At 43.0% G+C, this 25,686-nt stretch overlaps 1 protein-coding gene and 1 long non-coding RNA gene across 8 annotated transcripts; both read left to right on the forward strand.

The window, feature by feature from the left end:
- The first annotated feature begins 791 nt into the window (after positions 1-791).
- Positions 792-24,103, forward strand: PATL2 (PAT1 homolog 2). Of its 7 annotated transcripts, none has more exons than XM_008531245.2 (18): positions 792-1,017; positions 10,182-10,279; positions 14,370-14,405; positions 15,274-15,364; positions 15,986-16,209; positions 16,831-16,911; positions 17,686-17,828; positions 18,346-18,423; positions 18,643-18,784; positions 20,054-20,174; positions 20,274-20,371; positions 20,586-20,639; positions 20,741-20,874; positions 21,015-21,174; positions 21,647-21,787; positions 22,619-22,716; positions 23,277-23,426; positions 23,865-24,103. In XM_008531245.2, exons 1-18 carry the CDS (start codon positions 918-920, stop codon positions 23,881-23,883), a joined length of 1,968 nt encoding a protein of 655 aa, XP_008529467.2. In that variant the 5' UTR covers positions 792-917; the 3' UTR covers positions 23,884-24,103. The 7 variants fall into 7 exon arrangements, with proteins under 7 accessions (XP_008529467.2, XP_070437846.1, XP_070437834.1 ...); XM_070581733.1 differs by lacking the exon at positions 792-1,017 and adding an exon at positions 7,603-7,734; XM_070581737.1 differs by lacking the exon at positions 792-1,017 and adding an exon at positions 7,746-7,868.
- Positions 2,438-8,979, forward strand: LOC103558319 (uncharacterized). Its single transcript, XR_546681.2, has 2 exons — positions 2,438-5,379; positions 7,290-8,979. It is a non-coding gene; the product is annotated as an uncharacterized lncRNA (long non-coding RNA).
- Positions 24,104-25,686: the final 1,583 nt, after the last annotated feature.

The raw sequence follows: 25,686 nt of genomic DNA on the forward strand, positions 1-25,686 counted from the left end.
GATATAAGAACTTCGGTTAATAATTACAGCCCGGGAATACGCTGTAGGGTTTCTGGATTCTTGAGGCAAAAAAATATCCAGGAACTTCGAGGCCTCCTGAGGATGGCTCAGACAAGGGTCCAGAGTGAATAAGGATCTTCTCCCTTGCTGAATCCCTTCAGGGAAAAATTTCCTTTTGGAAAGCTCTGTGCCAAGAAATTCTTTTCTGTATCATCCCGCTGTTGTTTAGGTAATTTTCTGTGTTTTGTTGATTTGTGAGGAAAACAACCACTGATAGTAAAAGCAGTAACTGTTTCCTTAGAGTCTGAGAGTTTACAGGCTCGTACAGGCTCCTTTAGGTACCTCATTTCCCGCAAATTCCCACACTAGAACGGTGCTTGGCAAATAGTAGGTATTCCGTACACTGAATGAGTGAGTGAACGAACGAATGAGCGAATATGTGAATAAACTCTAGGAGGCAGGACTTAGCCCATTAATTTTTATGTATAGAGAAAACAAAGGCTAAGAGACCAGGATCCAAACTCAGGCCTGATGGCACTGGCATTCATGCTTCACATACTTGCAAGATGAAGGACTCCACAGTTGTGAGAATTTGGCTTGCAACTGCCCTGGGCCCAAAGTTAAACCTACTGACTATAAAAGCGTGACAATGTTATACAGACTCATTAAGAAAACCTACACTTCGGGGATACTATAAAGAAAGATGCTGCCATCATATGGTGGCTGACGCCGTGGGTCTTTTCTGAGTGAAACTGTGAGAAGAGGAAATGAATCGGGGGGCGGGAGGGGCAGAGATCTTGGAAATCACCGTGGTTTTCAGTTGAAGGGAGTTGAGTTGTGTTTCCCCAAGGAGCACAACAAATATCTTCTGGATTTCTTGTACGGATTTTTAGACCTTTCAGTAGTCCCCGTTATGGATGCCATGTCTAAACTGGAGGAAGGAGAATACTCCCCAGAGACCTAAGGAAAGGAGACAATGCACACACAGAGAGAGCCTCGCACAGTTCCTAGCACACAGTGAGTTTCTAAAATGTTTACAAGTGTACACATTATGTTTATTATTATTACAAACATTATATTCTATTATAAATGTTCTAATATTTAACAAGTGTACTTATTAATATCATTTACATGGTTTTTCTCCTAGCTCTGTCTATAACTCTCTTGAAATATAAGAATAATTGTCGGGGCCGGCCCCCTGGCCAAGTGGTTAAGTTCCACGCTCCGCTTTGGCAGCCCAGGGTTTTGCCAGTTTGAATCCTGGGCATGGACATGGCACCACTCATCAGGCCATGCTGAGGCGACATCCCATATGCCACAACTAGAAGGACCCACAACTAAAAAATACACAACTATGTACTAGGGAGCTTTGGGAGAAAAAGGAAAAATAAAATCTTTAAAAGAAAAAAAAGAATAATTGTCATATGTAAAGTTATGCGTAAAGACACTCCTGTCCTTCTCATTTGTTTGTTTGTTTTTTCTTTGTTTGTTTAACTCACTTAAGGTTCTTAAGTCCTGACATTTAGTGTTGAATTGTTTTCTAGTGCCCTGGGAGTATAGGAAGAGACAGGGCTATTTTTCACCTCTGACTTCCTTGTTTACCACATCACAGAGAAATACTATACTTAAAACTCATTAAAGACAGATTCTGACCTATTCACTTAGAAAACCAATTTTAAAAGCACTAAAAAACAGTGAAGACAGAAAAGTATATCTTTCAGTTTCCTATGTTTGGGGAACTCCTATATTGTTGTTGGATTTCCATTTATGACATGTTTTGAATAGTGAGGGTGAAAATCAGATATAAATCTGTTTTTCTAAAAGTGAGAGGACTGTTTGCCTAGTAGGGCAAACTTCTGGAAGTCTACAAACATGGCAATTTAATAGTGTCATCTCCCAGTAGTGGGATTAACAGATGGATTTTTTTTTTTTTTTTTGCCTATATGACTCTCCTAAAAAAATTTTTAAATGAACATTTATTCAAAATAGTAAATATTTTCCAGAATGTGGAATGGATAAGTCATAGTGGATATCCATACAATGGAATACTATCAGCAATAAGCAAGGAATAAACTATTTGTACACACAAGATGGGTGAAATAATTATGCTGAATGAAAGAAGCCAAACAAAGAATAACATATACTGTGTGATTCTGTTTATATAAAACTCTAGAAAAGATAAAACTAACCTATGTAACAGGAAGCAGATGAGTGATTTCCAGGGGGCGGGGGGAGCATCAGGAGCAGGAGGGAACTTCAGAGGTGATGGATATGTTCTTTATCTTGACTTTGATGATGGTTTCACAGCTGTATACATATATTAGAACTTATTAAATTGTACACTTTAAGTGTAATTTATTGTGTATTAATTATACCTCAATAAAGCTGTTTTAAAAAAAAGAAACCCTAAAAGCACGGATACCTGTATTGTTTTTAGGCAAAAGAAGAATGAAGTACTTGAACAGAAAGAGAAAGAAGGATATTGGGCCAGCCCCAGTGGCGTAGTGGTTAAGTTCAGTGCTCCCACTTTGGCAGCCTGGGTTCAGTTCCTAGGCGCAGACCTACACTGCTCTGTTAGTGGCTATGCTGTGCTGGCAGCCCACATACTAAAAAATAGAGAAAGATTGGCATGATGTTAGCTCAGGGCAAATCTTCCTTAGCAAAGAAAAAAAAAGATATTAAAGTGGGGAGAAAAATAGAAAGAGGTTAAAGCTCAAATGAATTGAGTTACACCTGATGCATCTCAGCCAGCAGTTTTCTGAGATGATCTCATCCAAACAGCCAGAAAGCCAGGTCCACTTGAGAGGAGAGGAACAAGCTTAGGTAGGACATTTGTGCCAGGGCTCTTTCAAGTGTGTAATTCAAAGTGTGGGCCTTTCATCACTAGCATCAGCAACACCTAGGGGCTCTTAGAAATGTAGACTCTTGGGCCCATTCCAGACATACTAAATCAGAGCCTGCATTTAACAACATTCCAGATGTTTCATATACATGTTAAAGTTTGGGAAACTCCTGACTCAAACTACACAATGATCTAGAAGGTAGGTTTTACTTTCATTTACAGATAAGAATACAGACTCAGAGAAGTAAGAAACTTGCTCACATTCACACTGAGCTCGGATTCAAATACTGGGCCATCTGATTCTAAAGGCCTCATAATTTTCACTAAAAATCACTTCGGGCACTTTCATGGGAAGGGGTTCATTGGATGGCTTGGCAATCAGGGCAAGGATTAGAAGCATATGAGAAGGTGAGGGGAGTAGATAAGCAGGAACCAGCACCACGATATGTAGTATTATTTTTTCAATTGACTTTTATTTTTTTTCTGCTCATAAAAGTAATATATGCATATGATAGAAAATTGGAACATACCAATAACTATAAAGAAGAAAACTAAAACCACCCGTAATCCTACAACCCAGAGATGACCATTGTTAAATGGTTTAATTTAAGGAGTTTGAAGATTGTTGCCTGCTCAAAAGTACATCCTGGTTTGGCCTGCTTAGGGGCTGGAAATCCTCAGTCTTTTGTGTTAAATTTCATTAAATTCAGCAAATGGTTGAGTTCAGGCTTTGTGGCAAATGTAAGTACTGGAACAATGAAGAGGAAGAAGATGCCAGGCCCTGCCCACCAGGAGAGTCCAGTCTGGAATTAAAATCAGCTTAATAATTCATGTATTAGCAACTACCTACAGTGCTCAAGCTGATTGACTTGTCAAATTTGAGAGCCATTACCTAAAAGGCAGCAGGCCCAAAGGAAATGGAACAGAGAGAGGGAGTTGTTTTTTTTATTAATAGTTACTAAGTCAGACACTATACATGGGAGGAAAAAAAATGCTCAGAAGATGCATATAAGGTAGGTGTTATTATCGCTATGTGAGAGAGAGTACATGAGAAGAGTACAGTTGAGAGAGTTGAATTATCTGGTTGGTGGGGAAGCTGCCTCCCAGGCTTGTGTGTATCAGTTGCCAATGTTTTTATTGGGAAAATCATACGAACGTGGTGTAAAAAACGTCAAGCAGTACAAAACTATAAAATCCTAACTTCTCTCACATCCTCTTCCCAGAAGTAACCTCAGTGTTTAAAGTAGTTTTTATTTTACAAGCCCAACACGTGTATGTATTCCCCTTGTAAAAATGCAAACAGAGGTCTACTGAGTGAAAGTGAAAGTTCCCCCTGTGTCTCCTCCCCTCTGAAACCATGGTTAAGGTTTGCTTCCTAATATCCACGGATATATTTTGTATGTAGTTTGGAAGGTGAAGAAGTTTAAAATTATAACTACAAGACTCTTGCTGTAAGCCCCGCTTCCCACTTTCCAGCTTGCTTACTTGCCTCTGGCCATTTAGTGTGTGTGGTCCTCTCTGGCTATCCCTCTGCTATTTGGACAGGTATCAGAGCCTATGCTCTCTGCTCTGATGTCTTGAACCTTTCTAAACTCTTCTCCTAAAAGAGGACTTCAAAGAATTGTTTAGTTAAGAGTCAGACATTTAAAAAAAAATAAACAGCCCAGAAACGTGAGGGATGTATACATAAGAGCCACCCATACACATACAGGAGGAGCAGTCAAGTTACAAAAGAGGTAGCCAGTAAATAGAAGGTTGGTAAGTTAGTGATACATTTTTTTTTATTTCGTTATTTATTATCATCATTGTTATTATTACTGTAGATCAACTTGCCACAAATGAGTTTGCTAAAATACTATTTGTATTTATTGTTAGCCAAAAATCTATTTATCTAATGACCACTGACAGCAAAACCTGAGGTGGGACTGCCCCCTCTGTCTACCCAGTGCCCTGAGGGTGTGAGTGAGTGACGTGGGCTCCACCATCTACCCCCGAAGCCAGGCCATGACAGGTGGGAGGTGGCTCAGTGAGCATACACTCAGAGTTTAGTGAGCGGAAGGGGAGGTTCCACAAAATTGGGATCATTCCATACATATTTACTGAACTTGCTTATTTTCATTTAAAAATATATTGTGGATATTTTCCATGTCATTGTATACAGAACTAGCTCCTTATTATGAAGAATTTTAGACTTTTCTCCATATCATGCCCTGTAGTAGGAAGAATAATGCCCACCCCCCACAAAGATCTTCATGTCCCAATTCCTGGATCCTGGGAGTGTATTACCATACGTGGCATGAAGGTCCTTACAGGTGTGGTTAAGGTTAAGGACCTTGAGACGAGGGGATCGTCAAGGATTATTTGGGTAGGCCCAGTATAACCACATGGGGTGTTAAAAGAGGAGGACTTTTCCTGACGGTGGTCCAAGGGAGACGTGGCCACAGAAGAACGGTCAGAGAGATGCAACATGCTGGCTTTAAAGATGCAAGAAGAGGCCATAAGTCAAGGAATGTGGCTGACTCCAGAAGCTGGAAAAGGTAAGGACAGGGATTTTCCTTTAGTCTCCAGAAAGGAAAGCAGCCCTGCCTTCATTTTAACCCCATGAGACTTGTTTTAGACTTCTGACTGCAGAACTGCAAGATGATAAATTGTGTTGTTTTAAGCCAATGAGTTTGTGGGAATTTGTTGAGGCAGCAAGAAAAAAACCAATTCATCCCCCTTTTCCAGAAACATGCACTTTTGGGCCTTCATTGCCAGGAGCCTTGTTCAGTATAAATATTTGCTTTTTCAAAGGAGAGTTACCTGTTGGTTAACCAGACTCTGGCCACACAGAGTATTTTGGGTAGACTCATGTTTGAGGCAGGGCTATCATCAGCTGAACAGCTGAGGGGGAAGGAGTTTTCCTGAAACCTGGCTTGGTCAGGAGCCTTGGTCCTCCCTTCCTATCACTGCCCCCACTGAGCTGGGTCAGCCCCAGCTGGCACTGCCATTTCTGGACTGTTTCACAGACACCACACACCAAGTGGGCCAAACCACTCCTGCTCTACCTGCTGTTGCCAGTGTCACACAGGGAATGAGAGTAACAAGAGGAGCCCTCTAGTCCCCAGGACAAAGGTGCCTTAGAGTTTTAGCTTCCTTCTTCTTAGGCTGGCCCCAACCTATCCATCTGGTCTCAGGGTTTACCACAATCATTCAGTCATTCAACAAACCTTTACTGAGCACCTTGCTAGGTGCTGGGCACTGGGCTGGCACTGGGGAAAATTCTTTCCTCAAGGAGTTCATAGACTCTGGTTTATAGACGTATGAATAGATTATGATTCCGGGAAAGCAACTAACTCCACCTGGAAGGGTTAAAGGTCCTGCAAAGGGCTTTGGTGCCACGGAAATGAGTGTGGACTTTGGCCCTTAGACCATGATGCAGGTGCCAACAGAACTGGGTTTTTTCCCTTGTTGTTTGTCTTTTGGGCATTTTTGTTTATTTTAAAAAGCTTTTCCACATAGTTTTTTTCTAGTTATAAAATTCATATCCATTATGAAAAGTTCAGACAATATAGGTAAGAATAAAGATGAAAATAAAAATCACCTGTTATCCTACCACCCAAAGATAACCACTGCTAATGAACTGATAGATATATCAGTATATTGATATCAATAATCAATAATATTTTTGACAATATATTTCTATAATTATATGTATTATATATGTTAATATATATGACTATATATTATATATGTCATTATAATATATATGTTAATATCTATGTAGAGCTAATTTTGTATTATGTCGTATACTTTAATATATTTATATTAATTCAATTATAAAATAAATTTAGTTTTTAATGTTTAAACACTGATATTATTTATATTAAATTATAATATATTAACACAATATATTATATATTAATTATTATTTATTAGATGTTATTATAAATAATAAATATATTAATATGAATATATTTCTGTAATAATAGAGAGCTATATCATTTTTTCATGCTTTCATAGTATTTCATTATATAAATATACCATACTTTTTTACCCCATCCTGTACTGGGGACATTTCCAGTTTTTTCCTATATAACTCATCCTACACACCGTGAAACTGCCCTCCAGAGACTGGTTACAGGTTACACTCCACCACAGACTAAGAGGGGATGCTCATCTTCCCACACTCTTCCCCAAGCTGGTCATTATCATTGAAAAATTGTATCTCCTTGTTTTACTTTGTATTTTTAAAAGGCAGTTAGGTTGTGACAACCTGGATGGACCTTGAGGGCATTATGCTAAGTGAAGTAAGTCAGAGGGAGAAAGTCAAGTACTGTATGATCTCACTCATATGTAGAAGATAAAAACAAAAACAATCACATAGAGACAGAGATTGGATTGGTGGTTACCAGAGGGTGAAGGCTACATAGAGGTTAATTTTATCTTTCTCTCAACTGTTTTGCAGGATTGAAAAATTTTCAAAATAAAACGTTAGGAGGAAGGGGGTCCTGAAGGGGCAGAGGCCGAGAAGGGTTCAGAAAGTGACTGTCCCAGAGCCCTCCCTTTCTTGGACTATGCTCCCAGCCCTGAGGACACTTGCCACCACCCTCTAGAGATTCTCAGCCAACTTGGATGGATCAGCTTCTTCCAGTCTAACAGGATGGTTGACAAGAGCCAGCCGGCTCCTGGGCCAGCCTCAGCCTTCCTTGATGGCAACATGCACAAGACTAAATCCCTGATGGCCTCGCTGGAGATCGACTACCAAGTTTCAGATAAAGCAAGAAAGGACATTGATTTTCTTCTTGCCTCTCCAGGAAGTAAAACCTCAGCTTTTGAACAAGGAAATTAGGTGGAGTACACACAGTAGAGACTGACGTTGGTGATTGTATATTCAGCACCATTTCTGAAAGGTGACTTTCTTTGAATTAATTCTGGATAATATGCAGGAACAGGAGCAAGAATAGGAGGAAATATATTACAGGCACAGATGTGTTGGATACGAAAGCAGAAGACATCCTGGAACCATCATCAGCATCATATCAGGGTTAAGTAAATGTAGTCAAACCTAAATTCTGCTTAGAGCATTTGAAGCTCATGATCGAAATACATAAGGGAAGCAACTTTGATAAAATCGATTCTGGTCCACAAACAATTTAGTGGTCATGGTGGTGGTGTCAGCCATTCAAGTTTTATGCTAAACATCTATTTGAAGACAAGCAGGACTTAAAACTCCAACTATTTAATATTTTAAAAAGGGCTGAAAAATGCAATAAACTGCCATAGTCAAGAGCATTAATAGTCTCTTCTAAATTGTTTTCAGGCAGGTTTCTGTGTGAAGCAAATATAATTTGAATGCGAAAGGCAAGTCTTTACTTTTGTCTAAGTAATCTTATTTATGCAATTGTACTTATGTGTATAACAGAAATATTTTGCAGAGTTTAGGTATACTTCAATGAAGCCCTATTAAGAACTGCATTTTCCTAAGTTTGAAAAAATTTTCCAAATGTCATATGTAATTTATGTAAATGAACACTGAGCCTAAGTGCAACACCAAACAATCTGTTTACCCAACAGTTTCTTTGTAAATGTGGCAATTACAGATTAGTCACCAAAAGTTGAATTACCTGATTAAGGATTTGGAAGACAAAGTCTCAACTTTTCTCTATCTATACATGCACCTCTCCTATAATGAAAATAGAAGCATGGTTTTGACAAACAATAACATTTTTGAGATTTTTATAACCAAATATTACATTTCAATGTAAAATATTGGTAAAAAAGAAATAGTAGTTTTATATATTTAGCCTATATTCTCCAAAGGTCATGGCTATAGACTGAATATTTGCATTCTCCTAAAATTCATATGTTGCAATCCTGTCCCCGAGGGTGATTGTATAAGGAGGAGAGGGGCCTTTGAGAGGTGATTAGGTCATGAGGGCGGAACCCCCTTGAATGGGATTAGTGCAATTATCAAAGAGATCCCTGAGTGCTCCCTTGCCCCCTCCCTTCTACACTGTGAGGACCAGTGAGAAGCCACCCCACCATCTGATAACCAGAAAGTGGGCTGTCCCCAGACATGGAATCTGCTGGCACCTTCATCTTGGACTTCTAGCCTCCAGAACTGTGAAAAATAAATTTCTGTTGTTTATAAGCTACTCAGTCTCTGGTATTTTGTTACAGCAGCCCAAATGGATTAAGACACTCACGTTTTGATAATTAATTAAAAATACAAAGTCATGCTTTACTTATTTAAATTAGAACAAATTTTCTTTTTGAAGAATGTGGTCAAAGATTTCTGTCTTCATAAGGACGCAGATATTCTATGTAACGGGCATTCAGCACTTAACTAAAGTATAGGATTTTAAAAGTAAACATGAGAGAAAATAGCAATCTTATCTTTGTATTATCCATCAACAGTGTTATATTAATTTTGACTTGATTGCTGATTGGATAATATTGATTACCAGCAGTTGTGAAGGAAATATTACTAAAAGGATGTGGCCTTAACATAAATAGTTCCTTTACTGAGTCCTCAAAATCTTCAGAAACAATAAAAAGAATCTTCACCTAAAAGTTCTTTTAAATAGTTTTTAAAGGTAGATTTAAGATTACCAAATCAAAATAAAGTTCTTTTGACTTTGTTTACGATTTTTTTTTTAAGGTATGCTTTTTGGTGAGGAAGATTGGCCCTGAGCTAACAGCTGTTGCCAATCTTCCTCTTTTTTTTCTCCCCAAAACCCCAGCACATAGTTGTATATCCTAGTTGTAAGTCCTTCTAGTTCTTCTATGTGGGATGCTGCCACAGCATGGCTTGATGAGCCGAACTGGCAGACCCCGGGCCTCTGAAGCGGAACGCACGAACTTAAGCACTATGCCACCGGGCTGGCCCCTACAATAGTCTTTGCCATTTGATGCCTTGCATGTTTATCTAGGCAAATTTATCAGTCATCCTTCACGGCTTATTGACTTGGGGTCATGGTTAGAAGGGCCTTCTCTACTTACTCACATTTTAAAAAATTGACTTATTTTCTTTGATTATTTTTGAGATTTAATTTTTTTTTAACATTTAAATCTTTGCTCCATAAGAATTTATTTTGTCATAAATATGTCTTCAGTATAGAAATTTTACTTTTTTAGTCTAATCTATGTGTCTTTTATGATTCTGGCTTAGGCGTCATGAGGTTTGTTTTCTAAGAATGACACTGATTGGGAGCAATGTGGACAGTGGGCTTGAGTTAGGATACACCCAGGTGTCAGGCAAGAAACCCCATCCGAAGAAGTCTGTGAGGGGAAGGACCATCATTTTTCATTTCAGTTCAGCTCAATTAACACTCATTGAGAACCTTCTCTGTTTCAGATACTGTGTTAAGTGCTGGAGGCACAAAGATGAAGACGACACATCTCTGTTCTCAAGTAGGGGTGACAAATACAGAAACAGAATTACAACTCAGTGTGGTAGGTACAACGAGAAAAAGATGTAAGGGCCAATGAGTGCACCTCATCTAGCCTGGAAGGGAGGAGGGTGCTGAGAAACCTTCCTGGAGGAGGTAAAGCCTGAGCTGAATTTTTTTCCCCATTTGAATATTTAGAATATCAGAATAAGATACTTTATTAAAGCATCTGAAATCACCTTCCAATTAAAATAACTCTTCCTTTGCAAATTTATGTTGCCTGTGGGACACAACAGCAACAGTATACCTTACCTGCAAAGATATACATGTTTAGTGTCACTGAAAAGAAATACAGAAAGAATTGGGCCAGGAAGGCTCTTTAATCAACAGTGGGATCTAACTCCCAGACCAAGGGTAAGAGGTCCTTAGGGCCAGGAGAAACTTCCTGGTGCAGAGTAATTAGAGAGAGGGCTCCCTCAGAATCCCACTCTCCCCACACAGCTAAAAGCAGTTCACTATTTCTGAAACCCAAACCAGAAGGCAGGGAGCTTGAAGACAGGAAGCTGGAGAGGCAGTCAAGGTCGGATCTTAGAGGGCCTTATGCCGTACGTAAAGGACAGAAGATGAAAACCACTGAGGTGCTTTATGTTGGGAAGTGTCAGATCTGACAAAAGGAGTTGGAAATCATCGGCCTGTAGGAGGGAGGAAAACACGAGTGGATGAGATTGCCCAGGGATACCAAGTTGCAGAGGACTTAAGCTTTTGGGGAGATTCTTGATCCATTTGAGAATGTGATGAAAGTTCTGGACTGTGCCGATGCAAATAATCTATAATCAATCTATAAATCAAAATTTGGGGAGACCTTATCATGAGCCAAGACCAAGGACTCTAGCCTGGGGGGGTTTCCATCCCCAAGGAAGGAAGCACACCAAAGAGGAGTTATATTTCATCTTGGAATAAAGAGCATACATCACATACAATGGGAGTATCCCTTTTACAACAGTCACAAGATTGCTTTGCTAGCACAGCAGGTCAGTGGTTACAAGGTCAGCACAGCAGGTTATTAATTAATCCTTAGTTTCTAGGAAGAGATGCTTATCCTTAAAGAAATGCTAATATCGGGGGAAGCTACATCTCTGTCTTTAAGGGCATCATTCTTGTGTTTGGGACATTGTAAATGTTTAAAGCAGATGTACCATCATACTCAATAGGCAACATCAGTCCCTTTTGGAAAAAAGACAAGGTCAGGTCGAATTAGTTTTAAACCAAATGGCTTCCTCATATACTCCAATATATCCTATGCTTTTATTTATTTATTAAACTGTCTCTCCAGGAAAAAAAAGGACATGTTAAAAATCATACAAACATATACACAATTTTAGGGGACCCTCAGATTAAGAATATTCTATGTAAAGGGGAAAGAGAAGAGGCATGAAGAAGAGGACATTTGAAGGATGGGAAGAGGATGAGAAGAGCAGGAAAGAGGCCAAAGAAAGATGACCAGAGAGGTACAACAAGGATCAGGAGACTGAAGCATCACAAAGCTGTGGGAGAACAAGAGATGTAAGGAGGGCATGATCAAGAGTGTCAAATGCTGTAGGGACTTCGTCTATGATAAGGACTGAAACATGCCTTTTGCACTTCCAGTTAAGAAATCGCTGGTCATTGAGAATAGTTGCTGAGGAGTGAATGAGTAGTGCTAGCTCCAGATTTTTTTTATAATCCAAGAAGTGTTTAGGGGTGGCATCAGGCTAAAAGTGAGGGTAGGGAATTTGTCGTGAAGGTTGAAAAATTGTCAGTTGTACATAGCAAAGGTTGAGGGGCTTGTGGGATTATGTCCATCTGTCCCCTGGTGCTCTCAGTGTGATGGAGTCAAAAGCCAGAGAGCAATGGTTGAAGGAATGATGTGAGTTGAGGAAATGGAGAAGTTCAGTTCATCGGGTAGGAGAGAGATACGGGGCAGTTAAAATAAGAAACAAAAACAAGAAAGGGATTTTGCTTCCAAGAATGAACACGTCCCAATATTTCTATGCTATGCTATAAGAAGAAGAAAGAAGAAAAAATAGAGAGGCTGAAGACAGGGGTGAGAAGCCTGACTGAAGTGGTCGGAGGGCATAGGATCCAGGCAGAGAGGCTGGACTTGAAGAGGAGGGCCACCCCCCCCCCCGGAAGAATGAGGTGGGCAGCCTGTGGTGCATATAAATTTCCTCCAAGTATAAATTTAAGTAGACCAGCCCAGAGGCCTCTATTTTCTCAATAACATAAGAGGTGAAGTTGTCTGCTGAGAGTAAAGAGAGAGGAATTGTGTAGGGGACTTAAGGGCAAGGGTTATGTTTTAGAATCGCAGATGACTGAGGGATGGGAGAGGAAGCTGAACAAGGACAAAAGAAAAGAATGGCTCAGCAGGCTGCAGATGGTGTAAGGCAGAGTCCCGACAGGAAACAAATAGCACATTCAAGCAGGGTAACTGAGGAGAGTTTGGGGAAGGACATAGTAACCAAGGTGTGAGCAGGGTTAAAGGAAATTCATAAAGGACAGTGAAGTACGCTGAGGGCAGCAAGAGTGGGGAGACTTTACCACACCTACGCCTCAAGAGGCAAGAGGAGGGAGCAGAGAGCAGATCTCAGAAAGAATGGATATAGTTTAGGAGAGTGCAGCCACACTGGAGGCCATATGCACGGATGTTGAAATTATCTGCCGGTTAGGAAGCCTTCTCTGTCTCCAGCTGCTGGTAACCATTCCATCTTCCTGCCTTTGCCCTCAAGTGGTAACAACCAACTATTCCCAGTCTCAGGGTACCGTGCTCGTCCTTCCAGCTGTACTGTACTCTTTCTATACCTTTACAAATATCCCTTTATTAAAAGTCTACTCAGAATATCCAATTTGAGTGTACTATTTCCTGCAGAAATTCTGACTTATGTATGGTGTTTTTGAAAAGACTAATAAAAATAGAAAAACTTTGGAAAGAAGAAAAAAAGAGAGGCTAATACATAAATAACGTTAGGAATAAAAAGGGAGACAAAGTACAAACATAGTATGGATTTAAAAGATACTCTTATACCGTGAACAACTTTATGCCAGTAAATTTGAAAACTTAAATGGACACACTCCTAGAAGATTATATAATTTTGCAACACCAACTCAAGAAGAAACTGAAAACTGGCATAGATATACAGCCATTACAGAAACCGAAACAATGGATTTAAAATCTCCCCCTACAGTCCTTACGCGTTGCATTCAGTAAATGTAAACATGTCTAATGGATCTTTTATCTGATCCAACAGTCTCGTTTACCTGTCTGTACTTCTTATTTTCTGGGACGCTCTAAGAGGCCGTGGGCGGCATCTGCCTTGTTCACCGTTGTACCCCAACCCTAGCACAGGCTTGGCTTAGTTAAACTTAGCACAGTTAAACTATGGCAGAAAGCTAGAAAATCTAAGGGGTTCATAGATATACAAGACTTCGGGCAAGGAAAGGGGACTTTCCCAAAAGTCACTAGGTCCCAGGTGAAACTTTGAACAGCCAAGACAGGGCTATGATCTTAAAAGAATGAGCTCCAGTCCACCTGCTCTGATGCTAGTTGGTACAGGGACCGCTTTCAGAATGAAAATCCGCAGGCAGCAAGCAGCTCTCCTTAAGACCTGGTCTCTAGAGCAACCTAATAAATTACTTCCAGAACACTGAAATTCACCATTGGGCCCGTTTGTTAATAATACCAACGTGAGTTATTAGGAAGTTCTTGAGAAAAACAGCTGAATAACATGACCAAAAAGGCCTGAACCCAATTTAGACATCTGAAAAGTTTTTTGGTAACTTTCAAGCTACTTAATTTTTTTCCCCCAACCATATAGTTCTGACCAATAGCCAAATTTTTGAAACAAATGTTTTTCTTTAGAGGCGCCAAGAATCATGGTCCTAAAACCAGGAAGACAGGGCCCTAACTTGCATTTTTGATGTAGAGAAATTAGCTTCGTTTTTATTTTTATTGAGAAGTTCTACAAAGTCGTGTGAAGTTCAGCTGAACACAGGATGTGGGCACATGACCCAGGATCACTCAGGGGCTAGATGAGGCTCAGGTGGGTCTTAGGGTTTGCCAACCAGTGGTACTAACACACTTGTTTTTATTGTTGTTATGTTTTCTTTTTACTCCTCAGCTTCTGGACCAGTTTTCCATTACAGCAGCCAAGAAGGTAAAAGATTGTCTGTGTAACTTATGCAAAAGTGTTTCACCTTGAAGATCTACCTTCTAAATTCAGAGAGGTCCGTAGTCGGTTTGAGCCGGGCAGCAGACTTAAGCTTATGGGACCCAGTGAAGGACAAGCGTTACCAGATGCTGCCCTGAAGCACTGAGAACTTGGTTGCTAGGTAATCTCAGATCCACCCTGGGCTTTCCTATCTAGTTTTGATGGAGCAAAACCTAGGGATTGAGGGGAAGATAACCTCACAAAGTTCCTATGATGGCTGTGGAAAACAGGGATCCTCTTTTTAAACATCTGCTCCCAAATATTGATTCCAATAAGCTGCACTTACAACCTTGGATGGTTAAAAATGCAGTTTATTTTCCTTGCTCTTTCAAGAGCTTTCTTTATCGTAATATTATGTTCTCATATTTCTCCCAAGAGGCAGTGGTTGGCCCTTTAACAGGAGAGCCGGGGAGGGGCTAGGACTCTTAAAGTCAGGGGCAGTAAGCCAGCCCTGGCCCAGGCTGCCACAGCTAAACTAAGCAAGAAGGACGGCAACTGTCAGGCGGTGCGTGTCAGCAACAAGGCAGCTGTGAGGCCACTTCACCGTGCGCAGACGGAGCCTGGTGATGTCTGCATGGGAGTGCTTCTCCTTCAACTAGACCTGTCCCTCATTTCTGTCCCTTTGCAGGACAACTCCCTAGAGCTGGGCTAGTGAGGTCAGAGAGAGGGTGGGGGTTTAGAGCAGTCCTGCTCCTTGAGACCCTGGGCCAATACTCCTCTGACAACCTTGCTGGGAGGAGACCACGGAGGTTTTAGGGTGCTGTGCTATCTTTACTGAGCAGGAGGGTGCCTCTGGGTCTCTTCTCTGTCCCAGGTTTACCTTCTAGAGGCTGACACAGCTCTCTCGCCAGAGGAAACGGCCATGGAGGGAGTTGGCCAGCCTGCAAAGATGAAATGCCTTGAAGGTATCACCAACTTGTCCGTGCTATCTGGATAAAAAGGCCCAGGGGTGCGGAGACTTGCTGGTCTGGTTCGGCGCGTGGACGTGGGCTTGGGTGTCCAGAATCGCTGAGAGTGATTCCAAACTCTTCTCCTTACTTGCTACATCACGCTGGGTGACTGAGATCACTTTTGCGAGCCATACTTTCCTCACCTTCACAGTGAAATTATCAATAACAGCCTTATATAGTTGTTGCGAGAGTCAAATGAATATATACTGTACATGTAAAGTATCTGGCACAGAAAGGGTTAAATTGCAGTGAGTCCGGGCAGCTGGAACTCCGTTGATTAAAGAGGCACAGAAAGGGCTGTCAGGTGGGGGAGAGCAGGTGAAGACTGGTGGTATCTAATGAGGCAATTGAAGAGGACGTGTGGAAAGTGAAGGTGTTTGCTACCTGCCGGTTCCATTTGCTCCATGGGGGACGGTTAGGGGCCCCCTGAGGTAGTGAGGCTGAGTTGAACCCTTAGAACAAGAGGCGTTGTTTGAAGGTGGTGCTGGAGATGGCTTATGAACAGAAGCACTCTTGAGAAGTAGCCTCTCGAGATGAGACTCCTCACACCTGCACCCCTGTCTACTTCTTCCTCAGGCCCCCACTTAAACCAAGGCCCAGCCAAGTCCTGTGGTTCCTTGGCTCCAGAGAAGGAGCTGGTGTCTGCCTCCCATCTGGAGGAAGAGGAAGAAAATGAGGAGGGGGAGGAGGATCTGGATCCAGATCCAGATTTAGCCCCAGGCCCGGAAGAAGAGGAGGAGGAGGAGGATGAGAAAGATCTCGGGGATCCAGCTGTGCTCAGTGCTGTCCATAACACCCAGGTACCATGGCAGGAGTGGGTGGGGGCACGGTTGTCCTGAACTGTCTGCAGCTCATGGACTGTTGCTAAACATCCCTCTCCTCTTCTCTATCCCTTTCTAAGATAGGTTCTGGGTTAACACTTTCTATTTCAGGCTTGAACCCCAGTAGGGACTCTCTCTTTCCTTCCTCCTTTCCTCCTATCTCCAACTTAGTTTGTGCTGCTGGCTTCACCTTAAAAATCAGGTCCTAGCAGGGCTGTGCATTGTCCATAGGTGCTGGTCCTGCTCCTGGTGCTGCAGGTGAGTCATCTTCGACGCTGGGCCCCTGTGTCTCAATGGTCCATAACTGGTATTTATTCCCTTGGATTCCCGAAACCAGTGGAGAAAGACAAGGAATCACATGTAGAAAGAAGTGACTTAGACCCTCCTTCAACCTACTCCTGAGATACCAGTCTTGCATCCTTTCAGAGGAAGGAGAGGGGTCCTGGCCCAGTTGACTTTGATTATGAGGGAAGGCCAGGCTGCCGTTCTCCTGGGTGGTGGAAATTGTTGGCCTTGCTGCCACCCCTCATGGACACAGATGAACGTAGAAAACACCACAGGGGCTCATTCAAGCCTGGGCTTTCCTTCCTCCCATTCCAGAGAGGTGGTCTCAGTTCCCCTGGAATCAAGATCCCTGATGTGCTGGGGATGTCACCTACCTCCTTGCACTTTCTGTGGCAGGTGAGTCTCTCTAGTCTCCATCCTATGAGAAAGTAACTGGGTGCTGAGAAGGAGCGTGCCAAGTGTCCCTTATTTCCATTATGTTCAGTGCTCTTGACCTTGCTCTGGAGATGAAGCACCCAAAGTGAAGTGTGGGTATGGGAGGTGGGAGATGTCCATAATGTAGGTAAGCTTGGTAAATGACAGAGGTGGTTCTGGGACAGCTGGCCATTCAGATGAAAAAAAGAACCTAGGACCCTACTTCCACCTTACAAAATATTTCAGCAGATGAGCAGCATTGAGCTTAGGGCTAGAAAGAGCACCTGCCCTTCACTTAACTGCATAATGGGAACATGGTCTGGGGTAGAAGAATTGCAGGAAATCTGCAGGGAGAATGAGAAGCAAATTGCAGCTCTGGGGAGGACCTCGGATGAATCAGAAAAGAGACACATAAGTGTCACCCCAGTAGCTGACACAAGAGCCCGAGACAAGACTTACAGAGAGGAGAGGGAGAGGTGTTGACTTTCCAGACAGTAGGAAAAGCACATGCCCCACAGTGTCGGGGACTGAAGAGGTGCGCCCTAGGAGGTGACAAACCCTGTTAGAAACGAGCAGGATCCACAGTCTGGTGCCCTCACAGCTGGCTTGAGGGCCCCCAAGATGGCAAAATGTTGGGTGAGGTTCTTAAGGAAAAAGACAGGTGAGAATATAGAGGTAGGAAAAGCACTTAGCAACAAGAGCAGCATTCTGTTGATGGAGATGCCCTGGTCCGAGACCTCTTACTTCTTCTCCCAGACCCTGGACTACCTGTCGCCAGTTCTTTTCCGGCCTAAGTTTCCCAGCGCCAACTCTCCAGCATGCCATTTTGGACATCAACTGCTCTTGCCAGACCCATCTCTATTCTGCAGCCTGCCGACCTCATGGCCCCCTAAGTTCAGGTACTGGATCAGGGCGCCGGGTACCCCAGCATCCACGACAGGCTGAGCTCTTCTCTAGAAGTCTCAGAAGGTAGGGGCTGATGAGGAGTAGGGGCCACTCTACCAGCTGCCACAGAAACTTACTTATAGAAACTTAAAAAGAGAATTCTCAGGAAGAGTCCAGTCCCTTCTCCCTTACAGATGAGGAAATGGAAGGCCACGAAGACTAAAAAGAACTTACTTGTGGTTAGCTGGCATGGAGAACTGAGATTAGGACTCAGAACTCCTGACAAACAGGGTAAATGATTTTCTACTGTGTCAAGATTTCCCGCAGCCAAACTGCAAAAAAATCTATCTTGGAGGAGAATGTGAGCCCTGCTGAGCTAGGATTGTGATGTTTCATGTGGCTTACTTTGGGGAGGCACATAAACAGATAGGATTCCCTTCGATGTCCTGCTGAGGTTAGGATGAGGCTAAATGAATTGAAGGGGTAGGGAGCTGAGAGCTTGTTTTCACCCAGTCCAAATTTCTTTCTAAGTCTTCCCAGTCATCTGACCCAGCTTCACCCTCAGCACCAACGGCTCCTGCAGCTGCAGCAGCATAGTCGAATGCAAAGGTAAAGTCTAGACAAGCAGCAGGGCTGATACTCGTCTGCATGCTGGGTATTCCCTTGTGATTCCCAAAGACCCTGTACAATTAAGACTCTCACGGTGTTGCCTACCTCTGCACTCGTTCCCATCCTTCCCTGACAGCACCACTCCAAGCTCACCACTCCTTGGGAAGTTCATTGTGGCTGGGTGGGTGAATCTAAAGGGATGCTCCTCCTGGCTTGAAGTCCCCCAGCCAAGAAGCCTTGGTCTCAGCAACCAGACCCCTATGCTAACCTCATGACCCGAAAAGAGAAGGACTGGGTGATAAAAGTGCAGATGGTTCAGCTGCAGAGTGAGAACCCCCGCCTGGATGATTATTACTACCAGGTGAGCCCCAGGTGTTCTTCCTAGCCTCTGACCTTGGGGCCTGAACTCCCTGGTCCCTCTCGGATCCTCTCTTCAGCTCTTAGAGGCCATGTCCGTTCAGGTGGGTGAGGCAATCACTACAGGATAGGGGCCATATTTCTAAAGTTGACATTCCAAGCTCATTCCCCTCTATTCTCCTACACTTCAGCCAAATGGGATTATTTACAATTCCCCAAACACACTCAGGTTTTGTCTCCATCCTTTGCCAAGAATTCCCCCTATTCGGCATGGAAATACGGACTTTTCCACCTTTGCACACTTATGTGGATCTTAGAAATGTCTTGTTATAAACATTCATCTACTTTTCACTTTTTTAGATCTAAAACAGGGATCTTATAAATAGTGGGATTCAATCTGTTGAATTGAACAAATGCTGGCAGACATTTTGACTCATTTCCCCCTGCTTCCTATCTCCCCTTTATTTATGGGGCAAGTCTTTGTCTATGGGTTTTTGGGTTGTTGAGGCTGTGTCTCACTTTCTCCTCAACCTCCATGAACCCCCATCACAGTTCCAGCTTGATCTCCTTCCTGTTTACATTAGTTTCTTTCTTTCCGTTACACTTGAAAAACTCTCCTCTTTGTGCCAGGATCATTGAAAGTGAAATAGTTTTATACTCTTGCCTTTTTGGCACTGCTCCTAAAGGAAGGAGCTTTATTCAAATTCTTGTTTGACTCTCAGTGGCTTTATTTTAGCTTGGGATTTTACAGACTTCTTTAAGAAGATATTAGAGCTGCTGAGCAAATCCTGAGAAGTATAAAACTGGCCTACAGGCCAATTGGCAATAGTGTTCTCGGTACTTCAAGCTGCTGATGGTCTACATGCCATCAGATAACTCTGATTTTGGAAAGCACAGGTAGGATCACAAAATTAAAATGGGGAGGGGGAGGATATGTGGTGTGCAGCGCATAACTTGGGAGTAAGGAATGCGGGAAGGTTGCAGATGCTGGGACAGGTTTGCTTCCTGGCTTTCCACTTTGCTCTCTGCCTTTCCACCAGATCTGGCGATGGTGTCTAACTCTTAAAGTCCTTAGTATGGGGATTCTAAGGTATGTGGCGTGAGACCCAGGGTGTGTAAGATGCTTTAGGACAATTGCTAGAAGGGCCTAAGGTGCTAGGATCATTTCTGGAATGAATACTGTAGGAAAGGGTGTATTAAGAGGTTGCACTTGAGACCCTTAATTCTAAGTTCAGAAGATGAGCATACATTTTTCTATTCCATGGACTTGCAGAAGTATTATCAGAAACTAGAGAAGAAGCAGGCAGATGACGAGCTACTTGGGCGAAAGAACAAGGTTGAGTCCCTCAAGCTGGTAACGCCTTACATTCAGAAGGCAGAGGCTTACGAGTCAGGTAGGACCAGGGCTGACTTGCTGGGATGGGCTGGACATCTAAGAGGACAGAGGGTGGAAAGGGGAGGAGAATATGCCTCTCCTAACTCCTTTTGTGCAGTGGTTCGAATTGAGGGTTCCCTGGGCCAGGTAGCTGTATCAACGTGTTTCAGCCCTCGCCGAGCTATTGATGCTGTACCCCATGGAACTCAAGAGCAGGTAGGAGTGTTATCTTCCCAGAACCTTTTTTTCTCTTCCCCTGTTTTGAAGAAAGTTCTGGAGAACAGTCATGCTTATGTTCAGACTGTGACCTAAGAATGAGGAAGTGTGATCAGACTTTGTGCCTAGCCTTTCCAGCTCTATTTTTAGCTCTCCAGAGGCCTGAGCTGCTGCTTTGTAGGTGAGGCTGATGGCCAGGGACCCTTTCTCCTAGGAGGCAGGAGCTGCAAGCAGTCAGAGGCTTCGGGTGTTGCACCACATTGAGAAGGTGAGCTATCAGCTCCTTGGGGATGAGTTCCTAACTTACCCACGAGAATGGGATATTGCTCAAGTTTACCTCTTCCACTTTTCCCACCCTCGAATTCCCAGATGTTCCTTCAGTTACTAGAGATAGAGGAGGGCCAGAAGGACGGGCCTCCACAACCCTGCTACTCTGAGCAGCAGAGCAAACAGGTGGAGAAGCTCTTCCTGGCCTTAAAGACCCAGGAGCAGAATAATCTGGAGTGAGTATGGGAGGGTCACACCTCAGCCCAGGAAGGGAAAGATCAGCAAAGACATTGGCTTTGCTTCTGTTCCTCCTTTCTAACAGGTAGTCCTCTCCTCCATGCAGAGCCCTGAAAATGCTCTCCTATCTCACCTGTAGGGAGGCAGCAGATGGCTTCCTGCAGGTGCTCTCTGTGAGGAAGGGGAAAGCCCTAGTGGCCCGGATGCTCCCCTTCCTGCCCCAGAATCAAGCTGTTAGCCTTCTTCTGGCTATCACCCACCATCTGCCCCTCCTGGTCAGGAGGGATGTGGCTGATCAGGTACTGTGGCATTGAGTAGAGAAGAGGATGGTTTGTGGTCAGGTTAGGGATCTTTCCTCCTCTTCCATTCCGCACTCCCAGAGATGGCAGAGAAAGTGCTGGGCAGTGAGGGGCGCTGACCCTGCCACCCTCAGGTAAGGGAGTTAAAACTACTATGGGAACAGCTGATCATCTTCAGGTACAAAGAATGAAAAACACATGGGCATATGGTTGCACAGGTGTGAGTGTGCTGTGGAAGTTTGAGACAAGTGTTGAGCCCCATATCTACTTTTCTTAGGGAAGGCATCCTAGAACAAGTAGGTATTGAAGGACCTGTGCCTAGGGATGGAGAGACGTGAGTGGTTATAGGCCTGGTAAAACCTGACCAGGAAGGTGCCAAAGGCAGGTCAGCAAGAAAAGGGGGTTGAGGTGAGGTAGGAGGAGGTGAAATTGTAGCAGAATCTGAGAGAGGTGCTTACTGACCTTCTTGCAGGCCCTACAAATGTTGTTCAAACCTCTGGGCAGATGTATCAGTCACTTGACCTTCCATGAACTCCTCCAAGGACTCCAGGGACTAACGCTGCTAGCACCTGGCTCCTCAGAGCGGCCAGTCACTGTGGTGCTTCAGAATCAGGTAACACACCTGGGAGGCTTTTCTCTTTCCAGGGATGTCTTCCAGGTGGTATCACTGGCAAAAGGATGAGTGGGAGAATGTTCTCATTTCTCCATCTTATCCTCTGTAGTGCTTCTCAACTTCTAGAGAGCACTTGGGTCACCTGGAGAGCTTATTGAACACGTGGTCCCAGCCCTAGAGAGCCTCATTCAGTAGACCTGGGGTGGGACCCATGCCTTAGCTTTTCTAACAAGCTCTCTGATGATGTGCTGTTGTGGATCTCTAGAGCAGAGGTCATCAAACTCTTTAGATTGTGTATCCCTTTTAGTAAAACAATTCTGAACAGTATCACCCATGTGTTTGTTCATAAGTCATATACATGTAACACTATGCTAATATTAGGTACATAATAAATACAAGATAGAAAGTTTTAAAAGATGAGACTCCAGATGTGAAAGTTCTGGCGTCTTCTTCCAATAACCCAGTGGATTATCTTGTGAACCCCACTCTGAAGATCTCTGCTTAAGCCATGCTTCTTAGAGTGGGGTCCACAAACTACCTGTATCAGAATCCTGGGTCTACTCCTGATCTACAGACGCTGACCCCAAGGGTGGAGTCCATGAGTGTGCATTTAAATCAGCTCCCCAAAAGAATCTTTGGGGAAAGTTCAGAGAAGTGATTTCCTTGGAAAGGTCTGAGTTCTTTGGCCAGCCAATGTAACCTGACAGTTTCATGGGTGTTGGGCTCCATTTGTACCTGTGAACTTGCCCTTTCAGTTGGGAAGATAGAGCCAGGGAAACACTGAATGTCTATGGTGAACTCATTTTACCCTGAACGCTTGATCACTTGCAGTTTGGAATATCTTTGCTCTATGCCCTGCTAAGTCATGGGGAGCAGCTGGTATCCCTGGATTCTTCTCTAGAGAAATCCAACAGTGACTATACCACCTGGTAAGATCATAAAGGCCTCAGTACCCCTGGGACGTGTGGGCTGAGCCAGATGAGGTATTTCCTGAGTGGTCTATGGAATCATTGAGGAGGAGGTTGGACAGAGAAGGGATAACCCGCAGAGTTGTAGCTATTCTTCTTTTTTTTTTTCTCTCCCTCTCTAGTGCCCTGGACTGTTGGTTTCCCATGGGAGGCAGTGTAACATAGTAATTAAGGGGACAAGCTTTAGAGTCAAATAGACCTAGGTTTGAATTCTGCCTCTATCACTTACTAGCACTGTAACTTTGGGGCATGTCAATTCACTTCTTAGTCTGTTTCCTCATCTATAAAAAGGGATCAAGGGATGATGGTACTAACCACTTAGAGTGCTCAAGATTAAATAAGAGGAAGATTCGTAAGGCACTAAGCCTTGCGTGGCACATACCAAACATGCAAATGTTATCTCTTAATTGCTATGTGCACAGACAGTGATAGTGGTAGCAGAGGATAAGGACCCTTGGCCTTGAGTCTGTCTCCTGCAGAAATACAAAGACTACAATGTATTTCTTCTTCTCTGCCTCCAGGACAGACATGGTGGTTCTGATTGCCTGGGAGATAGCCCAAATGCCTACAGCCTCTCTGGCAGAACCCCTAACCTTTCCCAGCAACCTTCTTCCCCTGTTCTGTCACCACGTGGATAAACAATTGGTACAGCAGTTGGAGGCTAGGATGGAGTAAGTGATGGCAGAAATGAGGTCATAGCCCTTTGTTCAAGCCCAGTCTAGGTTCTGTCACTTACCTCTCTACTTCTTTTAAACTATGAGTATGGAGGATACCATGCTTTTAGAACTTCTAGACACTGTGGCATTTACTGAGTAAGTAGTCCATTCCAAGTTAGGACCCTGTGGCCTGTTTCTTCAGCCAAAACTTTTAATTTATTCCCAGGTGCTTTGGTCATTTATCATGCTAAGCTATTTGAAGGAAGAATTAGAGAAGCTGAATTGTTCATTCAAGAAATAGGGACAACTATTCCAAAATATAAGCGTGAACATGGAGGTCATCTCTGTTCTCAGAATTTACCATCTGCTATAAAGAGTCAGATACTAGTCAAATCACACAAATACTTTACAAAATGGATTTGTGTTTGCAGCTAACATCTGTTTTCTTTGTAGGCTTGCCTGGATCTACTGATCATTGTTCTAGAATATGTACATGTGGGAAAAGTTTAATCAGATCCTAGCTGTATGGGCTATGTCTACAGGGATCCAGACAGTCTGAAGACATTTATTATGCCTTGATATATTGGAAGACCCTGCCCAAAAACATTTTCTTATCCTTTCTTTAAAAACCTGAATGATATGCCTAAAAAGGCATGGCATAATAAGGTATAATTAAAGAGATAATAGAAAAATGTGTTAGCTTTCATTATACCTAATTTACAAACAAGTTATTTTCTTATGTGTAAATGCTTCAAGATTGTCCTTAACATAAGGAATAAGGCCTTATGTCTAACAAAAGTATGACTTTGGAAATGATCATGTTTCAGGGTTGCCATTTTTGATAAGGAGAAAGGAGCCCTACCTGAGCTAAGAGGGTTGGATATAAATATCTTTGGGATATGAAATGTTTGGTTTAACTTGACAAACAAGGTCATGCATTCATCAACAAACAGTGGAGTGCCTTTTATGAATCAGGCCCTGTTTTAGGTGGTAGGGTAACACTGCTGAGCAACACAAAGTCCCTGCTCTTTTGAAGCTTACATTCTGGTTGGACAGGGACTGACACAAAACATCTAGTGAGAAATACCATGGTGAAAACAAAATTGAGTGACTGGAGTGGAATGGTCCAGGAAGGCCTGTCAACAGAGGTTACATTTAAGCTGAAACGAGTGACAGGTATTCCATGTAGAGACACTAGTGAGCACAAAGCCCCAAAGTGAAAATGAACTTGGTGTGTTTCAGGAAAAAATGGAAGTGGCTGTAGTACACAGATGGGGGTGAGGTGGAGTGATGAGGTTGGAGAAGAGTAGGCAGGGTATAGATCTGTAAGCCATGATTTAAAAAAAAAAAAAACAGATTTTTTTAACTGTGATGGGAAGTCAGAATTTTAAACAGGAAAGTAACGTAGGAGACTGAAGAGGAGTTATCAGTGAAATAGGTGAAAAACTATGGAAGTGGTGGTAGGAAAGTAGAAAAGAAAGTACTTTAAGAAAGGCGTGAGGGAGGAGGATAGAGCGACATGGCTGGTTGCTGCAATATGAAGATCATTGAGGACCTTGAGGTGGACAGGGGTTGAGATGAGGAGGGAGGGACTGACTACCAGAGTCAACTTGGAATTCTCTAAAAGGGAAGCAGAAATTTGACAGTAGGCAGTGGTCGATGTATGCTAAGGGATGATTTTTTTCTTTTTTTAAAGATTGGTACCTGAGCTAACAACTGTTGCCAAACTTTTTTTCCCCCTGCTTTTTCCTCCCCAAATCCCCCCAATACATAGTTGTATATTTTAGTTGTGTGTCTATCTAGCTGTGGCATGTGGGACACTGCCTCAGCATGGCCTGACAAGCGGTGCCCTGTCCTCACCTGGGATATGAACCAGCGAAACCCTGGGCCACCTAAGCAGAATGCCGAACTTATCCACTCAGGCACAGGCTGGCCCCTAAGGGACGATTGTTTTTTTTTTTTTTAAAGAATGACACAACAGCATGTGTGAAAGCACTCCAACAAGAGGGGAGAAAACCAATACAGAAGATAAACAACTTTACAGACACAAAATCCTAGAACAACAGGGGATGGGAATTACAGCACACACGGAGGAGTTGGCCGTGAATAGCCATGTGACCCCATCTGATTGTGGAAAAGAATGTGTTGATAGGAAAGGTACTGCTGTCTATTAGGAGACCTTTCCAAAATGCCTACTCCCCACCTCTTCTCTCTCCATCTCCTCTGCTCCTCTCCCTCTTTGCTGACGATCTTAGATCACACTTCCCTGAGAATA

This window comes from Equus przewalskii, chromosome 1, assembly GCF_037783145.1.
Source record: "Equus przewalskii isolate Varuska chromosome 1, EquPr2, whole genome shotgun sequence".
NCBI classification, from domain to species: Eukaryota; Metazoa; Chordata; class Mammalia; order Perissodactyla; family Equidae; genus Equus; species Equus przewalskii.

What these genes read in the sequence shown, in the direction of transcription:
- PATL2 (XM_008531245.2), top strand. Translation starts at nt 918, where the DNA reads ATGCCATGTCTAAACTGGAGGAAGGAGAATACTCCCCAGAGACCTAAG. An exon ending in GTGCTGTCCATAACACCCAG is followed by an intron (nt 16,210 to 16,830) that starts GTACCATGGCAG and finishes CTCCCATTCCAG; the next exon opens with AGAGGTGGTCTCAGTTCCCC. An exon ending in TGTTGCACCACATTGAGAAG is followed by an intron (nt 20,640 to 20,740) that starts GTGAGCTATCAG and finishes TCGAATTCCCAG; the next exon opens with ATGTTCCTTCAGTTACTAGA.